This window comes from Nicotiana attenuata, chromosome 3 (assembly GCF_001879085.1).
Source record: "Nicotiana attenuata strain UT chromosome 3, NIATTr2, whole genome shotgun sequence".
NCBI classification, from domain to species: domain Eukaryota; kingdom Viridiplantae; phylum Streptophyta; class Magnoliopsida; order Solanales; family Solanaceae; genus Nicotiana; species Nicotiana attenuata.
In genome coordinates, this window is record NC_031991.1 from 54,403,498 (window position 1) to 54,427,084 (window position 23,587).

The 23,587-nt window shown below is 34.5% G+C and overlaps 1 protein-coding gene across 2 annotated transcripts; it reads right to left on the bottom strand.

Annotated features, from left to right (window-relative positions):
• LOC109223779 lies at positions 10,200-22,675 on the bottom strand. 2 transcript variants are annotated; one of them, XM_019388205.1, is made up of 13 exons: positions 22,222-22,675; positions 18,692-18,875; positions 17,758-17,826; positions 17,577-17,675; positions 16,403-16,482; positions 15,468-16,290; positions 14,635-15,320; positions 13,529-13,613; positions 13,330-13,381; positions 13,201-13,250; positions 11,936-11,983; positions 11,642-11,830; positions 10,200-10,475 (listed from the first exon to the last, which is right to left on the bottom strand). In XM_019388205.1, exons 1-12 carry the CDS (start codon positions 22,533-22,535, stop codon positions 11,654-11,656), a joined length of 2,667 nt encoding a protein of 888 aa, XP_019243750.1. In that variant the 5' UTR covers positions 22,536-22,675; the 3' UTR covers positions 10,200-10,475; positions 11,642-11,653. The 2 variants fall into 2 exon arrangements, with proteins under 2 accessions (XP_019243750.1, XP_019243749.1); XM_019388204.1 differs by lacking the exon at positions 10,200-10,475 and adding an exon at positions 11,290-11,558.

Sequence of the window (23,587 nt, forward strand, 5' to 3'; positions counted from 1 at the left end):
CTAAAACACACAAAAATATATTCTTAAAACTTAAGAGTTGGAACGAGTTTACCGAATTGCCGAACAACTTCTTGAAAATTGAAAATCGTTGAAGACTTGAAGACTTGAATACTTCAATTCACCAACTTCACAATTTTTCACGAAATTGCAATAATAAAATAAGCAATTATAGAAGAGAAATTAGATATAGATTGAGAGAGATTGAGAGAGATTGATGAATTGGTGAGTAAAAATGAAAGAATGAGGGGGTATTTATAGTTGAGAATTGGAAAAAAGTATAATTATATAAAGTTTGGGGTTAAAATAAAGTTTGGGGGCCAAATAGCTATTTTTTAAAGTGGCCAACGGATCAATTTTGAAGGCCAACGGCTAGATTTTAAAAATCTGACCGTTGGTCTTTTTTTTTAAAATTAGCCATTGGAGTCCGTTAGGCCCGTTGGGCCCGGTTGAACCGGCCCAGGCCCGCCTGCCGGTCCTGGACTCGTGGTCTCCTTGAAGTAGACCGGCCCGCCACGGGCCTTGCGCACCATTTGGGACCGGCCCACTGAGACCGGCCCACCAGGCCCGTTTGGCCCATTTGGACCGCGATCCCGGGCTGGGCCCGGCCCACAGTGCAGCATTACCATGATCGTTGTGAAATTCGCACCAGTGATCAGGATTGCGCCTGTTTGGATTTGATCTCATTTCTTTTGGCCACCGCACCTTATCACCCATGCTTCTTAAAACAGCTACGAGCTCGGAAGAGCTTACATTAAAATTATAACCGCCAAATCTTGCTTTCAAGTTTCTATCATCATCCCGCGACTCTCGCGTGTTACGATCATTCCCAAACCTCGATGATGAGCCCGACTCTCTATTCCTCGATCTATGATCGTACCTTGAATTGTCATGTTTTGATCGTGAATCTTTTCCCGCTGGGCCCATATATGGTTCTTATCTGTTTTCACCGGACCTTTTTTCGGTTTCCGCCCTTCTCAAACTCACCTTTCCCTCTTTTTGAGAACGTGAGATAATATCTTCTTCTATCCTTAGCTTCGTGCTATACCTGTTGTAAACATCATTCCATGTTGTCGTTGGGAATTCACGAAGACTTTCTTTGAGTCGCTTCGTGGCTTCTGAGCTTTTTTCATTTAGATTACTGGCGAAGGCTATAGCTGCCCAATTGTCTGGTACCCGTGGTAACGACATTCTTTCACGCTGGAACCTATCCACGAACTCTTTAAGTAACTCTGAGTCCCCTTGCTTGATTTTGAAAATATCTTCCATTCTTTTTTCGACTTTTTGAGCTCCCGAATGTGCTTTGATAAATAAATATGCAAGCTCAGCAAAAGAATTTATGGAATTTTCGGGTAAAAGAGAATACCATGTTAATGCTCCCTTAGTGAGTGTTTCACCGAATTTTTTAACCAACACTGATTCAATTTCTTGTTTGGTTAAATCGTTGCCCTTTACACCAGTTGTGAATGCAGTCACGTGGTCTCGTGGATCAGTTGTTCCATCGTATTTTGGAATATCGGGCATTTTGAATTTCTTTGGAATTGGGAGGGGAGCAGCACTTGGCTTCCAAGGTTGTTGTGAATATTTGTCTATATCTATCCCTTTGATTACTGGCGGTACTCCAGGTATTTGCTCTATGCGGTCACTTTGCTCCTTGAGCTGTTTCTGCAATGTTAGAACTAAATTTTGTAAATCAGAATTGACTAAGTTACCTGGTTCTCCATCTCGTGACTCGCTGGGGATTCCACCACTGCCCGAATTAGCAAGTCCAGAACGAGGGTTTTCTAAAGTGTTGTTATTTGGAGTTGGTGTTGGTGGTGCAACAGGTAACTGGCTGACAAAGGCCTCAAGAGCTTTATTGACCTATTGAGCGATTAGCTTTTACAAAGCTTCATTGATAGCTTCATCGTTTTCAAATTGAGCATTTGCATTTGAATGAGATCCATCAGGAGTGCCTTCTCGAGACCGCCGAGGGGAGCTTTGTGGAGAAGGGATCGGGGTGCGATCATCCTGTGAATTCCCCTGGAGTTGATGGTTTCCTTGGTTACCTTGGTTTCCTTGGTTGTTGTCATTAACGTTTGACATGATTGATGCAACAAAGAAGGTTAGGTTAAGAAAGAATAGATTATCAGATTTCCGGTAACGGAACCAATTTGTTTAACCAAAAAATAGTAATTTCGGTCAAAGCTTTATTTTAGAAGAACACGGGTTACTGATAATCAATATATAAAATGAATGAAAGAAATTGGCTTTGATAATAATAAGAAAAACAGAAGAAAACAAAGTAATCAGTATATTCCAATGATATTTCGTGTCCTTACAAATGATCAGTATTCTCCTTTTTATAGCTATTTCTCAGATATACGTTTTGCCTTTGTCATAATAAGGCCATTATAGACAATTAAAGGCATTTAATGTTACGTTACAATGACAATCATTATAATTCAATACAGATTTTCTAACGTTTTCAGTACTTAATGCTTATTAAATACTGTATCCGTACTCTCTTGTGCTGTCAGATTCATTCTCCTTAATTTTTGGACTTAAATAGGTACGAGCACCGAATCTTTTGATTATCTGCTCGTGTCTCTGCTCGTATATGTTGCAACTCGTGCCTCTTTACTAATCATCATTCTATGACCAGCTTACGTGTCATGACATGTCATCTTTCAATTACTTCAATATATATAAACTCAATTTTTTCCAATACAGTTAAAATGAGAAGTTTAAAGTTAAATTATTCTTAAATTTAAAATGTTACATTCTTTTTTGGATAGACAAAAAAAAGAAAGTGCACCACATAAATTAAAACAGAGGGAGTAGTTATTAGAGATGGATCCTAGATTTTAACTTGAACTCATTTAAATTTTAAATTTTTTGCTCTGAACTCATTGTACCTACAAAATTATGGGTTCCGATTTAACATTTGCTAAATTTTGTGATTTTTACATAAAAATCTATACTCCACATAGAAAAGTACTTAATTCGGAAAACTGCTACCAAAACATTAGATCGGTCAATAGTTAATTATGACCCTATTTATATTAGGGTCTTTATATAAATAGCTGTTCGGATTTACTGTTTACTTTAAACGATATACATACAATGATTTAGAGGCCTATAAGCTTATACGTGGCAATGAAGAAATCTCATTATTCATTCAGTTATTTGATTCACGTAGTGAATGTCTGAATTAAAAGTATGACTTTGTCAATTAGTCTTCTCCATTATTTCTGTAGGGTCAATCTTTCACACGTGAACCTGCAATAACTCAAAATGGGACATCAATTATATTTTTGGTAGGTAGCATTAGTATTGAAAGGGCGACGAGCTAGTAATTCTTGCTAGTGGTCATAACACAGTTTCAGATTCAGATTCAGATTCAGTAGATACTAGTCCAAATGGTACCAAATTTAGTCACACGTTTTCATGTTCAAACACTATTTCGTGCCAGAGGTATTTATTTGTGTACTGCAGTGTGGTCAATTGTCACTGGTAACAAACAAACTCTTTTGTCTTTTTCGGGGATTACTTTAAGAGGTCGGGTGCATAAGAATAATGCTAAATATGGTGTATTAGTAATGCTGGTATTAGTTATGCTTGCATTAGTTATGCTGGTATTAGCTATGCTGATATATTTCTTATTCATTGTTTGGTTTTATGTATTAAAGTATTGCACAATTTCTAAAAGAATTGTACATTTACAAAAATGCCCTCAAAACTATTCCACACTCTAACTTTTTAAAAGAAACATATGTTGAGAAATATTTTTATATGAAAAAAATTTTTAAAAATTATTTTATTTGTCTACCTATATTGTAAAATAAAATTAAATATTTATTTATAAAAAAGGAAATATGCTAAGTATTTATTTATTTACTAGATATATAATTTTATTTCTCACTATTTGAATTATTTTGAACTTGCATTAATATCTAACTAGCATATTTTAATCAAGCATAAAATTTGAAGGACAATTTTATCTTTCACTAAGCTAATGCATCATTAAAACCCATTGCATTGCTAATACCATTGTTTTCTATGCATTAGTTATGCATAGGCTAATACCAAGTAGGATGTATAACTAATGCTTGCATAATTAATGCATAGGTTCAAAATGTCTACCAAATAATGTATTATTAATACACAAAGCTAATGCATGCATTAACTTATCTAATGCATCCTACCAAACGACCCCTAAGCTTGTCAGTACATATAATGTGTTTTACTCCCTCCGGTTCCAAATAAGTGACCAGTTTACTTTTTTATTTTGGTTCAAAATAAGTGTCCAGTTATGGAATCAAGAAAAAATTCAATTTGTTTTTACTCTTTTACCCTTATGTGCATATCCCTAAAAAGTTTTCTCACTCCTCACTATAACTATGTGACCAATATTTAATAAGGGTAGTTTAGTCATACTGGGTATTTTTGTATAGGATTTAGTATTTTCTTAATGGGCGTGCTAAAAGAAAATTGGTCACTTATTGTGAACCGGAGGGAGTACCAGTTTTGAAATTCTCTTTTAATCATGAATTTTGTTACTGACGTGTTAACATTGCGTGAAGGTGGCTATGCAATGGACTAATTTGACATGATTTTTTTATTTATTAAATTTACGTTTCAACTACAATATTAATATACTTTTTAACCACTACGATAATTAAATTAAGAGATTTTTATATGGTTGCTCCCTTTTTAAAAACTATTCTCATAAGTAATTTTTGTTTATCCAAAACTGGCACATTTTTTTTACCTTTTTAGCACTTCCCCGTTGGTAACTCATTAACTAAGAGATCCCTCTACAACAATATACTTTTATTACATTTCATTTCCCCCTCTCTCTTCCATAATTTATTTATATAATAGCATTTATACGACAATTATATATTCCGTACATGTACTATTTTTACGATAAATATACAACAGACTGAATCATCAAATTAAATATAAGCCAAAAATAAATCATATATCACTATGTATATCCAAATAATTATATATAATATGTATATATCAATTATATACGTTGTATATAATATAATAGTAGTAATATACAAGTGGTATTATATACAAATAATATTCATTCAACTATATATATACTACATATATATCAATTATATACGTTGTATATAATATAATAGTAGTAATATACAAGTGGTATATTATATAAATAATATTTATTCAACTATATATATTCCATACATGTATTATTTATACGATAAATATACGGCAGAGTGAATCATCAAATTAAATATATGCGAAAATACATCATATATCACTATGCATATCCAAATAATTATACATAATATGTATATATCAATTATATACGTTGTATATAATCTAATAGTAGTAATATACAAGTGGTATATTATATAATAATATTTATTTAACTATATATATATATATATATATATATATATATAAACTACACTTGATATTTTTAGGAGTGAAAACAGAATGAAAACAACATAAAAGTAAATACATAAAGAAAACCTCCCATCACGTTCACAACTTCCCATACTTGAAAATCATTGTTCTTCTTTATTAAGAAAAAAGATAAATTAAAGGGGGTAAATCAAAACGGACAAAAAAGAAAAAGGAAAAAAAGCAATAGAAATGAACAATATTAATGTGGTCTAACGGTGGTACAATCTTACCTATAAATCATCTAAATGTGTAACGTAAGGAAAAGATTGAGAGGCCCATTAATTTTGGGTTAATCATGTTTATGCTAGGAATGTAGTTATTTAGATGTCAGTTTTATAATTACTTATTCTTGCTAAATTTATGAAATTTTTTGTTAAATATTGCCTAATTATATTTTTTCCTCGATAATTAATTAATTCAGTCACATTAACTTCTTGGACTTCTTACCAACCAAAATAATTCGGACTATATTCCTTGTAATATCGTGCTATAGTACCTGGTAGACCAAAGAGGCTACCGTTCCCTAAAAGAGATTATTAGAGTTACCATTTGGATTTAAAAATGTTATTTAACTTGATTTTTCAAGGAGAAATATTTAAATATTTATACTTTAGTTTCGAAATCTTTGAAGTTAATGTCAAATAGTTGAAATTTGATAAGCAATCTAGAAAATTTTGCCAAAATTTTACGGTATAGCCAGTTTTCGGTCTGGTCAATCAAAAATAACCAGCGTTTACCAAGTCAATAAAAAATAGCCACCGTTTTGCTGCAATAGAGACCGGTCCAGCATAATATACTGGAGTTCGGTGCACTTGTGTATGAACTCCAGCATATTATGCTGGACCGGTATACTTTGCTGGCTCTAGTATAATATACTGGAGACTGGAGCACTGGTGCTCCAAACTCCAGTATATTACACTGGACCATTATACTTGCTGGAACTCCAGTATATTATGTTGGAGTTCTAGTGTATTTATGCTGGAACTCCATCATATTATGCTGGAGTTCCAGCATACTATCCTGGAACTCCAGTATAATATGCTGGAGTTCAAGTATACTTATGCTGGAACTCCAGCATAATATACTGGAGTATTTTCCGAGTTTTGAACAGTGTTTTCGCTCAGATTTATCTTTACATAAAAAGTAGCTAAATTTCGATTACTTTTGAAATTGGGCTATTTTTGAACGACCAGTTGTAAATCTAGCTATTTTTAAAAATCACCCGAAAATTTTGTAATAACCGGCCCAATTAGTTTTAGTGAGATTGAGGACAGTTTGTTGATTGATTTGATTGACTACTACTGCAACTCTTACAAGGAATCTTCTATTAATATAGAAAAGGAGAGGCAAAATAATAATACTGCTCCAAGTGTCAATCCGAGAGATCGACACATGTTAATGTTTAAGACAACACTCCAATAAGCTTGGAGATTCAAAAAAATTACAAAAAAAAAAATTAAAAAAAATTAAATTCTGCTTTTAAAGCAAAAATATGTTTCGGTTAATTCCCTTAAGATCCCACGTTAATTTGTACCAATACAAAGTATTGATATGTTTCAGTTATTTCCCTAAGAGTCCACGTTTGTGTAGCTATCTCAGTCCCACGTTTTCTGGACTCCCATGTTTCTTCATCCACGATCATCTATTCAAATTTTTGGACTCCCACGTTTCTTACTCCATAACTTAGAAATTGTCTAATAATGTCTCAAACGTCTGCTCCCTCTTCTATTTTCTTTTCTATTCTCTACACCTTTTTTCCTCTGCTCAAAATACAGAAGTTTGCAAATATGGCAACACTTCATGAAATCAGTCAAATTTCAAGCAACACGATGCAATGGAATCTCAAAGTTAGAGTCGTTCTAATGTGGGAAATGCCGGATTGTTTCAATCCTGAAATAACATATTCGATTGAGTTGATTTTACAAGATGCAAAGGTAACATATTCAGCTTCACATAGTTCTAAAGTTTTTCTTCTTTTCTGGTTTTATGGATAAATTTTTCACAACACAAAGTAGTAGTTGTGAAAAATTATATGTAACTCAGTACTCTATTTGTGTTAAAGTTATATTCACAACAGTACTCTATTACTGTTGTATTGGTTTTACTTTTGAGCTTTTTCTTCTTCTGTTGTTTCCTCTTCAGCATCTTCTATTTCACTGGCTAACTTCACCAGATCTTGGACGAGGATTTTCTCTTCTGTTACAATATATACCAACTAGCAGTTAATACTTTATCGGGGGGAAATGATATTATTAGGGATATCGATCATAGATAAATAATATAGTGTCCTCTGCCCAATTTTTGTGCAACATCTTCTATTCTGCGACATTTGACATTTCTAAATAACACAGCAATAGTTTAAAATAATATCTGCAAGTTTGTTATTAAGATGGTTAGGACGTACATAACGAAACTTGACTCACATATGAAACGATTATGTGCGATTTATGTTTCTGTTTCTACATATATGCAATTTATTAGCAATATGATACATCCTAATAGTGAAACTATTTTTTTTAGGGTGATCGTATCCAGGCCTCGATTGGGAAGTATGTAATTAAGTTTTTTCGGACCAAGATACAGGAACTCGGCTTATATCGCATGAACTACTTTGTTGTCGGACCAAACAACTTGAATATAAAGAATACGACACACCATTTGAGGCTGACATTTACACAAAGGACAACAATTGCGGAAATAATTGATTCTTCATTTCCTATGAATATCTTCAACTTTCGTCCTTTTGATCAGCCAAGAAATCAGAATGATGTTGATGAGGCAGAACTAATCGGTAATTCTTCTCTTCCATTATTACTACGTTTTACAAAATTGTCTAACTAACTTTTATATTTGTAGATGTTATTGGTCAGGTTGTGACGTATGAATATGTTAAGACCCACAAACAAGGAGATAACAATAGTGTCTTTCTCAATGTTACACTCGAAGATGATCAGTAAGTTATTCACTGATACAAACTATACTTTTACAGCTTAATTGTTCATATTATTTTGTTAACTAACGATTACCGTGAAACTTATAGTAAGAACAGGATTACGACAACCTTATGGAGTGAACTTGTGGATCAAATTCAGCTTCACTTAAATGGAGCTATAGACGAATTCGTGTCAGGCTCCGAAAAAGTTGTCCATTCAAGATAGGTCAATATTTATCACAAACATAATAAAATCTTCTGTGCTATATATGGATCTATTCATTATCGACATTTATGTGATGTCTGTATATGCAAGATGCAAACTGTTATTCAGCATGCTGGTATCAACTATAGATCTGAATTGCTTATATTCCAGAAGTTATTAATTGTTTAGCATTTGCTCAATTGGTGCTATCTTGCAGGACGCTGGTGTTTGGAGTCAGCCTGCTGATCCGACTCAATGGAACGCTTATTATGCCTATGGACAAGGTTATGATGCCTACGCGTATGGAGCCACCCAGGATCCTTCGCTATATGCATATGGTGCATATGCTGGTTATGCGCATTTACAACTTTCTTGGGTATGTTTACTATTGCTTACCTTTTGTTTGGTTGCTCTACTTTGGAACACCATTTATGCTGCATTATTTATTTAGGTTTTTTCTCTTATATAGTACTCCATCAATGATGCTAGAAGTTGTTATGTCAAGACATGTCTCCAGTATTATTACATCACGTTTTTTAACCTACTTTCTTATATGGTAAAAAAATTAAACTGCAGCTGATAAATTATTTTGTGTTTGTTTGAAACGATGGGTTTAAAATTTATAGTGATAGCAAGAATTGATTTTCCTCCACTGTTTACTTCATGTCAATACATGAGGTGTGTTTAAATTTATAGCTCTATGTCGTTTGTGCTATTTGAGTTATTTTGTGAAATGATCAGCATGTGTTATGTGCCTTTCTCCTTTGGTTTAAAGAGGATAAATCAGTCTTTTAAAGTTATCACTATCTGTTTCCAAGTTGCTAAGTAAGAATTGAAATATGTGCTTGCTTGCTTCCAATGTTGGAATCCCGGAACGCAACTGCCGTGCTTCTTCTTTTGAAAATTATCTTCATTACATGCTTGGATTGAGTTAATACTTGGTTCTATTAATTAATTTCAATGCAATACTTTGTGTTAACTAATTTTCTGGAATTCAAAAGATGTTGGTTTCAAAATTAGTTTGTTACTACTGTGATCTTCTATTTTATTAAAGGTGATTTGAAGCAAGTTTTAGTCTACTATTGAGTTGAATTATTTTGTGTTTGTTTGAAACATACAATGAGTGTCGATTATGTACATAAATATTGTGAAGAGAAAAAATACTTCAACATATATAACGAGCCAATGAATACAATAAAGTCAGAATTCTTTCATGCTCCTTTATTTCTATAGTATTTTTCAAGTAATATTTTCTTATGATAAATTATACTAATATGATGAGCCCTTTTGTTCCTTCAGGTAAAAATTCCAGGAGATAAAATAAAGTTCTCCATATTACCATCGAAGTCGAAGGATTATTTATCTCCTAATGTTGTTGGAGGTCCACTTGACAAGATAAATTTGGTAAATAAAAAAGCTAATATGCTTATCCTCATACTCAATATGATAAATTTCCTAATGTTGCTGGTTTTCAATAGCTTACTGCTAGGTGCTAGATATTTTTTGATACTTCATTATTTGATTGTGCTCTTTGTTATATTGACAACAAAAGTATGATTAATTCCGTGATTTATCATTAATGAGGCCTCCTCAATTTATTGCTCGTACTGTTAGTGTCATATCATGGGTGAAAAGACTTAATGGCAGAGGGAATGTAAGCGCCTCACAATTCTTTTTTTCTTCTTATTATTTTACTTAGTCTTGCTGCAATAAGTTTATAAACGAAATATTTCACTTCTACAAAGAAGTTTGTCTTCAGTTCCAGGTCAAGAGGTCCGAAAGACATGTGAAGTAGCTTTCAATCCAATCTAAGAGTTGAAGAATGTAGGAACAGATGACGGTTCCTCAAGAATGTTGTCGTCACCCTTTCTGTCCGTAGTCCAAGCTGCTTCTGCTGATTATTCCTTTGTCGAGCTCCTAAGGAAAGTTTTTTAGTGAATAACAGCCCATGTATGAACGCTATACTTATCTTTTTGGATTACAGAACAATGGAGGAGAGCAAGCTATTTCTATAATTATTGAATATTTGAGTTGAAAGAGTGGTATATAAAAGCATGAGTTGCCTTATGTATTGAGTCAATTGCAGACCAAAAAATAATTCTGTTTTTCAACCAAAGTTAGAAAGGGAGTAACCAAAGTTTGAAGGAAATGGAGGAAATGCAATGAAGATAATTCTGCTAACATTTATGACTAGCGTAAAGTTATAATCTTCGTTTTTCTTATCAAAGCCTTTTACCTTTATGATGAACCAAAGTAAGAATGCAATGAAGATAATTCTGTTTTTCAACCAAAGTTATTTTGTTCATTAAGAAGCTTCGGAATTTCTCACACCTTATTTTGTTCCTTTGTGTCTACCGCATTTTACAAATAATATTTTCTTATCAAAATTATATTTAATATTTTTCGCGCAACGCGCGGGTACAGATACTAGTAAGGATAAAAGTTGGAGTTGCATTTATCTCATGCTTGGTTATAGGTAATCTCCTTCTTTATCTCACCATTATACAAAACGACCCCCTAAGTTAACAACTGTCTAGAGTCAAAGGGGTTAAACATAATCATTGGAGGAACTAGTGTTTTGATGACAAAGAGGATAGATAAAACTAGTTAGTTATAACATGTAAAAATGACTTGATAGTGTTAAAAAATATTACATCATTAGTTGAACTCCTTGCGCAAAAAGTTTTGAGTTCCTACCACATCTAAAACATCAGGGTAAAACAGATTTACATGTATTAATTGCCTAATGGTAACAATACTCTGCAATTATATATAGTCAATAAATATGTACATACATCAAGGGAAGGCTGTTGCCAGCACCTCCCTTTTCCCCCTTCCACTCTAAATCCTAAGTACAATGGATATAATATATATTCTTCATTCAACTACAACTTCTGAATCAAACTGATACAAGATTGGTATTCACTTGGACCAAAAATATGAACCCGAAATTTCAGTTTCAGAATATATGTCGTAGGCACATTAATTTAGTTGATGCATCTGATAAAGGCAAGCGAATGCATTAAAATTTCTTGTAAGATAGAGTTTAAAAGTAGAAAAAGTAGCAGGGAACTTTCGTTTACCTCTTAGCATAATCAAATGAGTTGTACAACAGCTGCTATGCGCAATGCTCCATTTTGGAGAAGGTCAGCTACTTCATCAAATAACAGGGCCGAGCGCCAGCCCCATCCTTTGGGAGCTTTTGGGAGAAGAGTTCCAGTTTGTTTGAAGCTTCCTAACACCATCACTTCTCTCTTTGAAGGACATATCAACTGGTTTACCAAATTATTGACAGTAAAAATAGAAGCGGTTTTAATATGATATTCTGGAGAAGATACCAATATAAAAGCATTGAAGCTTAGCCTTTGTAAGTTCACCTGATATCTAGCAGTAACCTTTTCACGGGAATCGACATACATATGCACCTGAATGCACGATACAGAAAAGATCATCATAGACAGAGAAATCAATTTTAACTTACAACTTTATTGAAAACAAGAGAGAAGGGAAAGGAGGAGGAGAAGGACCTATCAGATTTTACTTGTATAAAACATTCCAATTAATTAGCAGCTCCAGACTTCATATATACACACACACACACATATCGGTTCATGAATGGTTTTTTTTCTTTTGATAATATATACTCATGAATGGTTTTGGACTTTTGGTCAGGATTAAGTATTAGAAAATAACATGCTGTTCCACACTTAAAAGTTGTTGGGTTTTTAAGGTATTTAATTAATATATTAAATACTTAAAAGAGGGTGAATGGGAAATGGAGGGAAATGAAATTTTTGAGTGAAATTTTAAGTTCCCCTCCCTTGGCAAATGGGCATTGTCCCATATTGGAAGAGGAAGAGGTTTTTTATGGGTATATAAGCAATTGCTCTTCTTCTAGCTCTTAAAGAGTTGAGAAGAAGGCAAGCCTCGCGCCGTCGTCGTCGCTCGCTCGGCTTCGGCTACGGCTACGGCTACGGCTACGGCTACGGCTACGGCTACGGCTACGGATTTGGTCAAATGATTGATTGATTAACTTTTTGGACCAAATTTATTTGTTAATAGTAAAATATTAATATTAAATCCAATCCGTTTTTCTGTTTTGGTAACAGAAAAGTAACTACCCTCTTCAATTTTCCCTCTTTATTTTCCCTCTTTATTATTGAGTAAATGGCCATTTATGTAATGGCATTTATGTTGTGGGCGTTTTGCATAAACAGCCATTCTGAAGAGACCCAACTTTGGCTATAAATACAACACTATTCTGCTCAGAATTTTAACTACAATTTTCTGAGTTTCCTCTCCTTCTTCTGCATACTTTTAGCATCAAAACAAAGCAAAAAGTAAGTGTGATTTGCTACCGAACTTTGTGTTCGCTGAAACACTGGGGTTTGAAGTACCACTACACCAGTGTGTAATTCGTTCTATCCTGGGAGGAAATAATCCATAACCTTGGGTACTAGGAGGGGATTAAATTCCTTAAGGAAACACTGTGAATTCAGTGGGCTCGAATTGGTTTATGTCATTTCTGTTTATATTCATTACTGTTTATATTCATTTATATTTCCAGAATTTATTTTACAAATACAGTGTAAAAACAAAAGTAACTTCAATTTGCTCATGAAATTACAAAGGAAAAGTTCACCTTTCTAACTGGATCAGCTATTTCTGCCTTCCTTCGATGAAGAAATAGCCCTGAGAAAACAACATACCAATAAAGTTACAAAAGAGGTCTATTTTCATCACGCAGACAATTTGGAGGATACAATATTACCAAGTGTTCGGCGTCCCTGAGGGTCTTCATCACTGAAAGCCTGTACACTAACCTAGAGGATGCAAAAGACCAGATTCATTAACTCCTCATTGGTTGCAATAGCAAAAATCTCGTGAAGAGCACACACGAAATAATTTACATTTCCCCAAAGAAAGATGTGAGTATTGAAATGCAATAAAGGGTTGAAATATCCACAAACCTTCCATAAGGAACCAGCATAAAAGAATTCAGGAGAGTGTTTAACTTGGCCATCAATAAGCCTAAGAACATCGTGAAACTCAACCCTGTGAAGCAATTCAGGTGTAAGTATACACCTTTTTTGGGTCATAACAACAACAACAACAACAACAACAACAACAAACCCAGTATAATCCCATGAGTGGCCATTAGGCCATGGGCGCTGTTGTTGGAGTATACACTTTTTTTGGGTCATAAAGAGAAAAAAAGGATTCTGTTCTCACAAAGAGTACACCATATTCAGAACACAAATTAGAAGGAAATTCACACCAAACAAAGAGGTCTGGCTATTGCAAGACCAATATCACGACATTGAGATTGCCGCAATTTGAGAGATTGATTAAGGATGGACTTCATTATCTGAAGAAAGAAACACTGAGAGGCACATAAGGATCTCCCCATCTCAACTATCAATTTGTTGGTCACAAAAAGGTAAGCAAAAATTTTCAGGAAATTCAAGTAGTTGCATCTCGCGAAGGGCAAAAGGTACATGTTTCTGTGCCAAATAATTGCATCTCTTTCGGGGGAAAAGGTACATCTTTATAACATGAAACAACTATGAGAATCTTCTTGAAGATTTCCACAAGAAATTTGTAGTGTGGTCCCTTATATGGCACCATATATTTGAGAGTTGAAAGGTGGACACATGGCGGACAGAGAGACAGCTTTATTTGCAGTTCTGAACCAACAGATCAGATGGGCAGTTTCTAACTCATATGGAAAGGTCCACCTTAATACAAAATATGAACTGGTTATACTTCATCCTTTTCTTTATTTTATTGGTAACTGGTTGTGCTTCATCTTCCACTATAATGAAAAGAATATTCAAGAATGTTGGCTATATTTGTCTCTTTATGAAAAGTGAATAGTGAATAGTGAGTATAGAACTTCTTCTTCTCAAGGTTGACAAATTACCTGGTCAGGAGCTACAAAAATTGACACTTCCAAGGATTTAACAAACAAAGATAAGTGTGCAGGACCTAATCTGCGGAACATATTCTGCATACAAAGTATTGACCTTATGTAGAAGTCAACTGTCAACCAAACATAGCAGAAAGAATAACTTACCCAAACCGAAAGGGAGGAAAGTGACTTAAAGGTGTTTTCATATCCAATGATATAGAAGTATTTCCATTCTCCCACTCAATTCCCATTGCATGTTCAGACGAGTCTAGCATCTGGGGGGAAATACTGCTTGAACTTGGGCCAACAGTTGGTGATCCTACTAGTCTGTTCTGCGGTTCTGTCTCATATCCCCTTTCTACCCGTTCAACATGAATATTAGCACTACTGCTTCCTTCTTGGCTAAGCCCAACCAAAGCAGTTAATCCATCTCCAGCAAGATCCCCGCTCTGTTCTGCTCTATTTTCTGGGTCATCATTGGCAGGAGACTGCTGACAGTTCCGGTTGCCCATACCAAGAGGAACACGAGAGAAAACAAAACGAGTTGGAGGCCAAGCGACTGCAGGTACAAATGTAGTTCCACGCCCAATACCGGCTAGCCCATCAATGGGGCCCCGAACATGAACACGAACAGGCCTAAACATGCCACTTCCTTCCCTGTGAGGCGAGTCAGTGACATACATATTTCCTATATTGTTGGATTGATTACTCTGATCATGCTCTGGCATGTAATATCCAGTAGTTCCACGTGAATGTCCAAATGGCTGCCGACAAGCACATGCCATACTCACAAGACAGCAATTTTTGCAAGTGTCAGCACCAATGTCTTGCACCCGTTGACTTAAGAGAATCTGCAAAATACATAAGCAGTTTTAAAAGCACAATTAAATTAGGAAATAAGAAATCTGATATGGTTAGGAATGACGAAGGGTAGACTATTCTGTAAGCTATCAAACATATAAAAGAAAAGCAAATTGGGGATGAAAATGGTTACAGACCTGCAGCCATAACCCGTCGTTCACAGCTTTGCAAGGAAACCCCATTTCTTCAAGTTGTTTTCTCACACTAAGAAGTGCATCAAATGACATGTTACAATATAAAAGTGAGCCACCCTCAAAAACGTTCGCAAAGGCATCGTAATCTTCTCTACTTACTCCGGAATGTGCCTTTAGGCAAGTTTTGACTTCTCTCCGGCCCACAGTTCTACCACCCCAAGATAGAGGAGTGAAATTGCATCTTTCCCATTCATTTGGTATCATCAAATTACAGGATGAGCCCATTGAAGAGAAGTTCCTCTGATCCCCACAAAGCCAACTGTTGTTATTCAATTGATAGCATGAATCTTCTTCAGATGGCCCTTCCACAGCCATACCATTGCCCCCTAATCCACTTGCTCCAGCGTTAATGGGCATTTCAATATAAGAACATGAAGACCTGACGTCATCAGTGAATAAGAACGAGTTATTTGATGAAGGATGTCCACTGCTGCATGGGTATCTTGACTCCGAGTCTGACTGAAGACATGCTGATTCTTGCATCTTTTGTTTAGAGTTAGTTACCCCAGTGAGTGAATCAACACCACAATCTGCAAGCTCAACCAAGATATTTTGAGATGTATTACAACCATCAACTCCATCTTTTAAGCTTAGGTGTCCTAGTTCAGATTCCACCCTTGTGTAATCAGTTAAATTCTTTGGCGCTATTCTGGGAATATCAGAAACTGTACTTGTTCCAACTCCAGAACTAGGATCTTCTTCTTCATGATGTTCTGCCTTGCAAAAAGCATTTTTTGCAAGAAGTGTATATAAAGCTAGTTCAAACCTGCTCAAATTTGCAAGCAGAAAACCAAGATAGGGAAAGGATTATCATGCTAAAATCAAATTTCAAATGTCACTTTCGCCAGTCCAAACAAAAAAGCAGCCACAGTTCTCACCGTTTCTTTTCGGTAGGGACCCATAACTCGTCTGAGGTCAGTAGTGCATTTAGTGTTGGAGCAGAGAGCTTCGGAAGGACCTGGTATTGACAGGAGGATAACAGGCCAACTAGTTATCATCTCATGGCCTTCATCATAACTCAAATAAGAAAGAGAATCATGCATACGAGAAATTGAACTGCAGAATCAGGAATTATCTTAATAACTAAGCAAGGTCTCCACATGCTTATTTACAGTGGCAAGGACGGGAAGCCAGGTGACTTGCTTTAGCAAAGGCACTAAAAAAGGAAATACGGCCATGTCAGAAGATATGCAGAAATCCCCATGTATGTGAAATGTTTGAAAAGAGACTGCTGTAGATCTTTTGCATTGTCATTTCACGGATTGCATTTCAAGATAAAACTGCTTCCTCAAGTTGCATCATGTTGAAAAGAAGGCATTTACATGACAGCAATTCAACACAGAAAAACATGTACCACTTAGCCCTTGCATATAAAACACCATCTTAACACCTTGGAGTGAAGATGCAGTTATGTAAAAACATAGTTCCTTCATAAATAGTTCCGATCAAAAAGAGGTTCATAAGATTTTGGAATAACTGAAAGCTCTCACATGCACAATGAGAGAGGGCTTTACCGATCAGTTGCAATAAATTAGGAACAGAAGCGTCTTTTCTAGAGAAACAAGCTCCAGTTTGGCCATAAATTTTGGCTGCTTTTTTTCAAAAAAAATTGAAAACATTGTTTGTTCATGGAATATGATTAGTTTTTGAAAAAAAATTAAAAAAAAGATTCAAGTTCTTCTACACACAAAACTTCAACTTTTGTGAAATTTTTTCTTCCACTCACAAAACTTCAACATTTTTTCAAATAAAATGCATGTACAAACACAACTTTAACTTTCAAAAATTATTTTTCAACCTTCAAAAACTCTTTTTTCAAGTTTCAACCAAATCTATGTCCAAATGCTAGCTTAGTTTCTCCTGAACACACGCCACAACTAAAGTTGGTTAAACAAATACATGTGGTGCAACAGAGTTCCTGCTAAGCTTTGTAAAATACGCCTCCAGAAAAGACAAAAGCTGTTGTGATTTAAATAAAGGGAGAAAAGACAAAAGCTGTTGTAACTTCCACTATTCACTGATTAAAACCTTAGAATGTTTTCAAATAGTTACCTCTTTCAACTCCACGGCACCACTTTGACAAAGGTATCCCCAACAAGCATTTCTCACTCGTTCACCATGTATACCATAATCTTGGCGTTCTGCGAACACCTAAACCTCCACAACAATGTGATCAGTAAAATACATGAACGTACGGATGATGAAGTATAAAAATATCGAACATCAATCTAACCTGGTATGTTAAGAAATTTGACGTCCACAACTCGGATATGATAAAGTCTGTGCATATTGCACATAAATCCTGCATGAAATTTTAAATCTGTAATGTTATGCCGGGGAAGAATATTGATTATCGAGCAAAGGATTGGACACATCATTCAGCAAATTCAGGCAGATCTTTTTTTTTTGGGTCGATAAATCAAAGTAACTATTGATAACACACCAAGATGGTGTCAGCTTTACGAAAGGTGCAATGGCATTGTACATCAAACCTCCCAAAAATCCAACCATCTATAGAGGGAGACATGTCTACTTTGGACCAAAATTATAACAGGAAGAAATAAGAACTCTTGACTCTTGATATAGGGCTCTCGACATCCTCAAAATTGAGGACATTAGTCAAGTGTTCTTGACATTCAGGTCATGCCTTTAACCTAGGAATTCTTGAGACTGTATGTGGAACTTTGATTGGATTAAGAAAAAAATAATAATTGGCTCGATCATTTTTGATACTCTAGTTACTTCTATTTTCACAAGAAAAACCTGGCTATGTTTATGAATCCTTTTTCTTCATGAGAAACTTTAAAATGAAACATTGGGAAGAACTAAAAACTTAAGTTAGACCAGAATAATTAAGAAATACAGCAAACTGGTATCTAAGAGACAGTAGAATGAAAACAATTTTTTTTAATAAAACACTTCTAATTGATTTCAGATATCCTTAGAAGTTAGAAGAGTAGCTGCAAATGATCATAATGCAGGAAGTGCATGTAGGACAGACATTTGATAAACAGAAAATCACTTCCATTGAAACAATGTGCAGAAGTTTTCCACAATGCATCTTGTTAAAATAATCATGTTTCCGTCCCTTTTACTAGACTAAACCAAAGGCGATTATCCAGAGCACAAGACTGATTGGTAGCCATAAATGTTTTCACATTTCATACCTGAAGATCAAGAAAGGATGCAGCAGCAAGAACACGGAATGCATTATTATCGTTAAGCTTTGGATGGTGTCCATATAGATATGCTAAAGCTATTGCAATAGCCTCCCCGTTAACATTGCTATCATCAACTGTCAAGGTTAAAACTGGAGCTTTGGCTTCTTTCCATGGTCCCTGAAGCATATTCCTGTTCATCAAACAAGCACATAAAGTTGACTTCAAGAAGGTACACTTTCCTGTATGCAAAGACAAGTAGTATTTTTGTGTAAATGCAGCCAGATATGAAGGCAGAGAAAGTAAATAAACATATCAGCCAACTAGGGGTGTCAATGGATATTCGAAAACCGACTAAACCGACCGAACCGTACCGCACCGAACCGATTTTTAGGTTTCTTTTTAAGAAACCGTAGGTTTTTATATAAATCTATAACCGCAGCGATAATTAGGGTAGGTTTTTTATTTTATAAAAATAAACCCAAAAAATACCGAACCGTACCGAATAAATTTTACATGTGCAAGATATATTTATCTAGTAAGCTAAAAATAATAATGCATTAAAATTTTTTTTGGGCCTTGGAACTATGGAAACTATTACAACCCAACAAGTAATTAAACTCAAAATACTAATTCTTAAAACATATTATGCTACTTCTACTTAAACTAAGTTATTTCAAGTATCTTTATTAGCAAGACACAAAGTATTCTAGCGATTATGAGTAGCAAACTACAATGTACTGAATATGTTTCCTTTCATATAATTTAGATTTATCTTTTTTAATATTTAATCTTTTATAGACTTTATTCTTGAGTCCCAACTTGGTTAATATCTTTCCACTCGTATGATTTATATTTCTTTGCCTTTGCTTGGTTTCTTTTACGTTGTTGTAGAATAGTTGATGGATCTATACTCTAGCCATCTTTCATTTTTTTTAATTCATCACCCTTTAAACAGTAAAAATGTCTAGAGAGTTTTGCTAAGTCCTATAAAAGAACGTATGTTATTGCATTCTACTTCTACTGGTGAATTTTACATGATATTTAAAAACATACCGACAATTAACCGAACCATACTGATACCGAACAGAAACCGACATGATTGGGATGGTTTCGAAAAGCCTAATTTTGGTTATACATAATAGAATAACCGAAAAATTGATATGGTTCAAATTTTATAAAATAACCAGCAGAACCGAACCATTGACACCCCTACAGCCAACTACATACTTTTGAGGCATAGTAACTATGTGCAAACCCAGTCAAAATCTTTATTTAGAGTATTTACGGTGTACCAAACTATCCTTACAGAAGAAGGTGTACCAAACTAAAGCAACTTCGCTTTCCTATAACTGGATTCAGTTGATAGAGTTATGCAGGGTGCGAGGAGTAATAAATCTGAAAATGGTTGAGAAGGGCAGCAGTAAATGCTGCAATAACGGTTCATTGAACTAAGCCCATTGATACTAAAATCTTTTGTCATGTATTTGTTTCTTTGAAAGTGAAGCGGAGAAGGAATAAAGATGGCGATAGCCCTAAGAAAGATGCTTTGAGATGCAGCACTTGTTAGTTATTTTTTGAATCTAAGAATTCCCAACATCACAAAAATTTGAGTAACATCAAATTTAGTAAAAGAAACCACCTTCTGTAAGATGTTAAAGTAGCCTTCTGGTTACTTTTTCTATCGCATAATGTCACAACACTGCGTTTTAGACCTACTTCGCGTTCTACCTCTAGTGTTCCATAATTATACACAATTAGGTCAGTGCATAACCATCTGTTTTGTACCACCATTCTATGTTACAGAGGGTTTATTATTTCCACTCATTGCCATCCCAAAGAATTTGCAATCCATCTGTTTTTCTTTTTAATGTGGTAAACCCCAAACCCCTGTCCCCGAACCTCTTTCTCCTTTGGTGACTCAAACTGCCCCAGCCTCATGTTTGGAGGTGGATGGCCCTTTCCAGTAGGCACTAGTCAGGTTTCTTATTAGGACAACATACAAAATGAACTTGGCACTTCTACATGCAGGCATACACTGAGAGATTTCTGTGATTAGGGATACAAAAGGTACGAGTTCATCTACATGACCCTAATTTGCCAGGATGGTAAGTTTTGTAGTTAGCATGTAGCCAGTCATCAAACATGCAATAGTGACACCAGAGAACATGCGGTCTTCAATTACAAATACTAACCATGTGGCTGTTGCTAATTAGATGATTACAAGAAACATACATTGAGGATCTTGAGTAAACTTGAACTGGAACAAGTGCAACTGTGCAAGGTGTGCAAGATCAGTTATAGATACATGAAGCTAGTACTTTACCGCAGTGCTTTGTCGGTGTCAAAGCAGCAACTCTCTAGTTATTACTCCTTCCGTCCCAAAAAGAACTACAAACTTTTGAGTATGAGGGTTAACACATCTAATTTCGGTGTGAAATCAGATACATCAATTTTATAGCTTTTCTGAAATAAAGATTACATATTTAGATACTACATTAATTGTAGAGTAAATCACGTTTTTTGTTAAAAAGTACTTTTAGAATGTTAGAGAACGTATTCAAATTTCAAAAGAAAAAAACTATTGCGATTCTCCAAGTAGAAAGTGTCGGTCATTTTTGTATGCATGAAGCAATAGATACTGAGAGAAACCACTACGAAACCAGCTAAAAAACATCAGACCTTCTGCAGAATAACCATTAATGAAGCAAAATAACAGAAAGTTTTGTACTTTTCCAACTGAATTACCAATGCAAGCCAACCAAATCGTATGATAAAAAAACAAAAAGAAAGAACCCCCACCAGGAATGGAGTTAAAAGAATGTAATGGGAGACCCAAAACTGAGAATAGAAGTCCTAAACTAAAAACTGCAGAAGTTGCATACTCTTTTAACTGATAATTATCAATGAGAACCAAACTAAATTATATCAGAGAAAACCCACCAAAAACAGCAAACCTTCTGAAAATATGAATTAGTGAACAAAATTACAGAAAGTTTTGTAGTTCTCTAACTGATACTGTCGATGCAAGTGAATCTACACTATAACACAAAAAATCCCACCAAGAAATGAAAGTTTTTACTCTCTAACTGGTACAGTTTTGTGCTTTCCAAACAGACAATTATCCCAATGAGAGCCAAACCGAATTACATCAGGAAAAGAAAACTCACGAAAAACATCAAACCTTCAGCAAAATAGCCATTAGTGAAGCAAAATTACAGAATGTTTTATACTTCATTAACATTTAACTGATAACTACCAATGCAAGTGAAATTATAGTAAACACAAAAAAAAAACCACCAAGAATAAAAAAAATTTAGATCTCTAACTGATACAATTTTGTGCTTTCTAACTGATAATTAGCAGAAAAGACCCACCAAAACCATCACACCTTCAGCAAAATAGCCATAAGTGAAACAAATTACAGAAAGTTTAACTGATAACAAGCAATGCAAGTAAAATTACACTAAAACACAAGAACCCCACCAAGAATCGGATTAAAGGGTTTAATAAGAGACCCAAAAAGGCGAAAAAAGAACCTGAAATATGAACTGCGTGAAAGGATTAAGCGATGAAGGTGATAAGTAGAACCCATAGCTTGAACAATGACATCAGAAAATGAGCCATTATTGAAGCCTTCTAATTGAATATGATCACAAAGGGATGTAAGGTTACAATCCAATGCTCGAAGTTCATTGCTTGTTCGGTCGTTATCGGAGTGTTGCGACTGTAATTGTGTTGTGGTCGGTTGTTGTCTTGGAGTTTCCATATGTAAAGATCCTCCGCCGGTAGCGCCGGCGCCGGCAAAGGTTCTCTGATGCTGCTGCCGGTTAGGATTATACTGTGGTTCCATTGTTGTGTAGCGAAATGGGTGTGGATCGGGAGAAGTTTTTCCGGCTAAAGTGAAGTTATCGGAAAGTTTTGGAATTCAGACAAAAAACTAGGAAGTCCGTACTTGTAGTTTGGGAAGGAAAAAAAGAAAATCAAAATGACAAATATTGTCCTTATGTATTATCCGTTAAAATAATTCCTTAACTACATTCCTCAAAATATTTTATCCGTTAAATTTATCAAAAGTGAGCCTCCTAAATATTTAACAAAACCTTTGTATGTTGGATGTAATGAGAACTATTTAAAAAAATATTCTATCTTCTATATATAATAAAAGGAGAGGCAAAAGCATATTATTAAGACAAGTGGCATAATCACAAAAAGTTAAGTAATATTATTAAGACAAAATAAACTACCTTTTTAACTAAAAAAATCTTTTTAAATTTTGAAATTAATTAGTTACTCTATTTGAATTAATAAATACACATATCTTATAATTAGCTACAATAAATAAACGAAAATATTAATTAATAAAAAACTACCTATTCAAGTTGGGGAATAGTCTCAATTTGGAGTTTTTAAATTATTTTAAAAGAAAAAAGAAAAATAAAGAAATAAGAAATTGCCAATTCAAATTGGAGTGTGGTTTCAATTTGGAGTTTTAAAATTATTTTAAAATAAAGAAATAAAAATTGCCAGTTTAAAATGGGGAGTAGTTTCTTTCTAATATAGTAGTCTTTATATATCTATATATATATATATATGATGGCGAGTGATATAACCATAAGACGCCAAGTAAAAAATTGCCAATTCAAATTTGAAAGTAGTTAAACAAGTTGGAGTTTTAAGACAAAATAAACTACATTTCTAACTAAAAATTTTGTGCTTATCTCTTTATACTTTTGATGAATTCAAAATTATAATTTAGTAAAAAATATTACATTATTTAAATTTTAATAAACTGCAAAATTTGAAACCTAATCAAATAAGTACATTAGAAAGGAATGTACGAAAAGAGGGGGATAAAGATAATTTTATGATATTTATTTTTTGAATTAATTAAAAAATACAACA

Coding starts and splice junctions, on each gene's coding strand:
- LOC109223779 (XM_019388205.1), bottom strand. CDS start 22,535: ATGGAACCACAGTATAATCCTAACCGGCAGCAGCATCAGAGAACCTTT. Junction 18,876..22,221: donor TCACGCAGTTCATATTTCAG/GTTCTTTTTTCG, acceptor TTTGATGAACAG/GAATATGCTTCAGGGACCAT. Junction 13,614..14,634: donor TTTCCTCCCTTTCGGTTTGG/GTAAGTTATTCT, acceptor ATTGCTTCACAG/GGTTGAGTTTCACGATGTTC.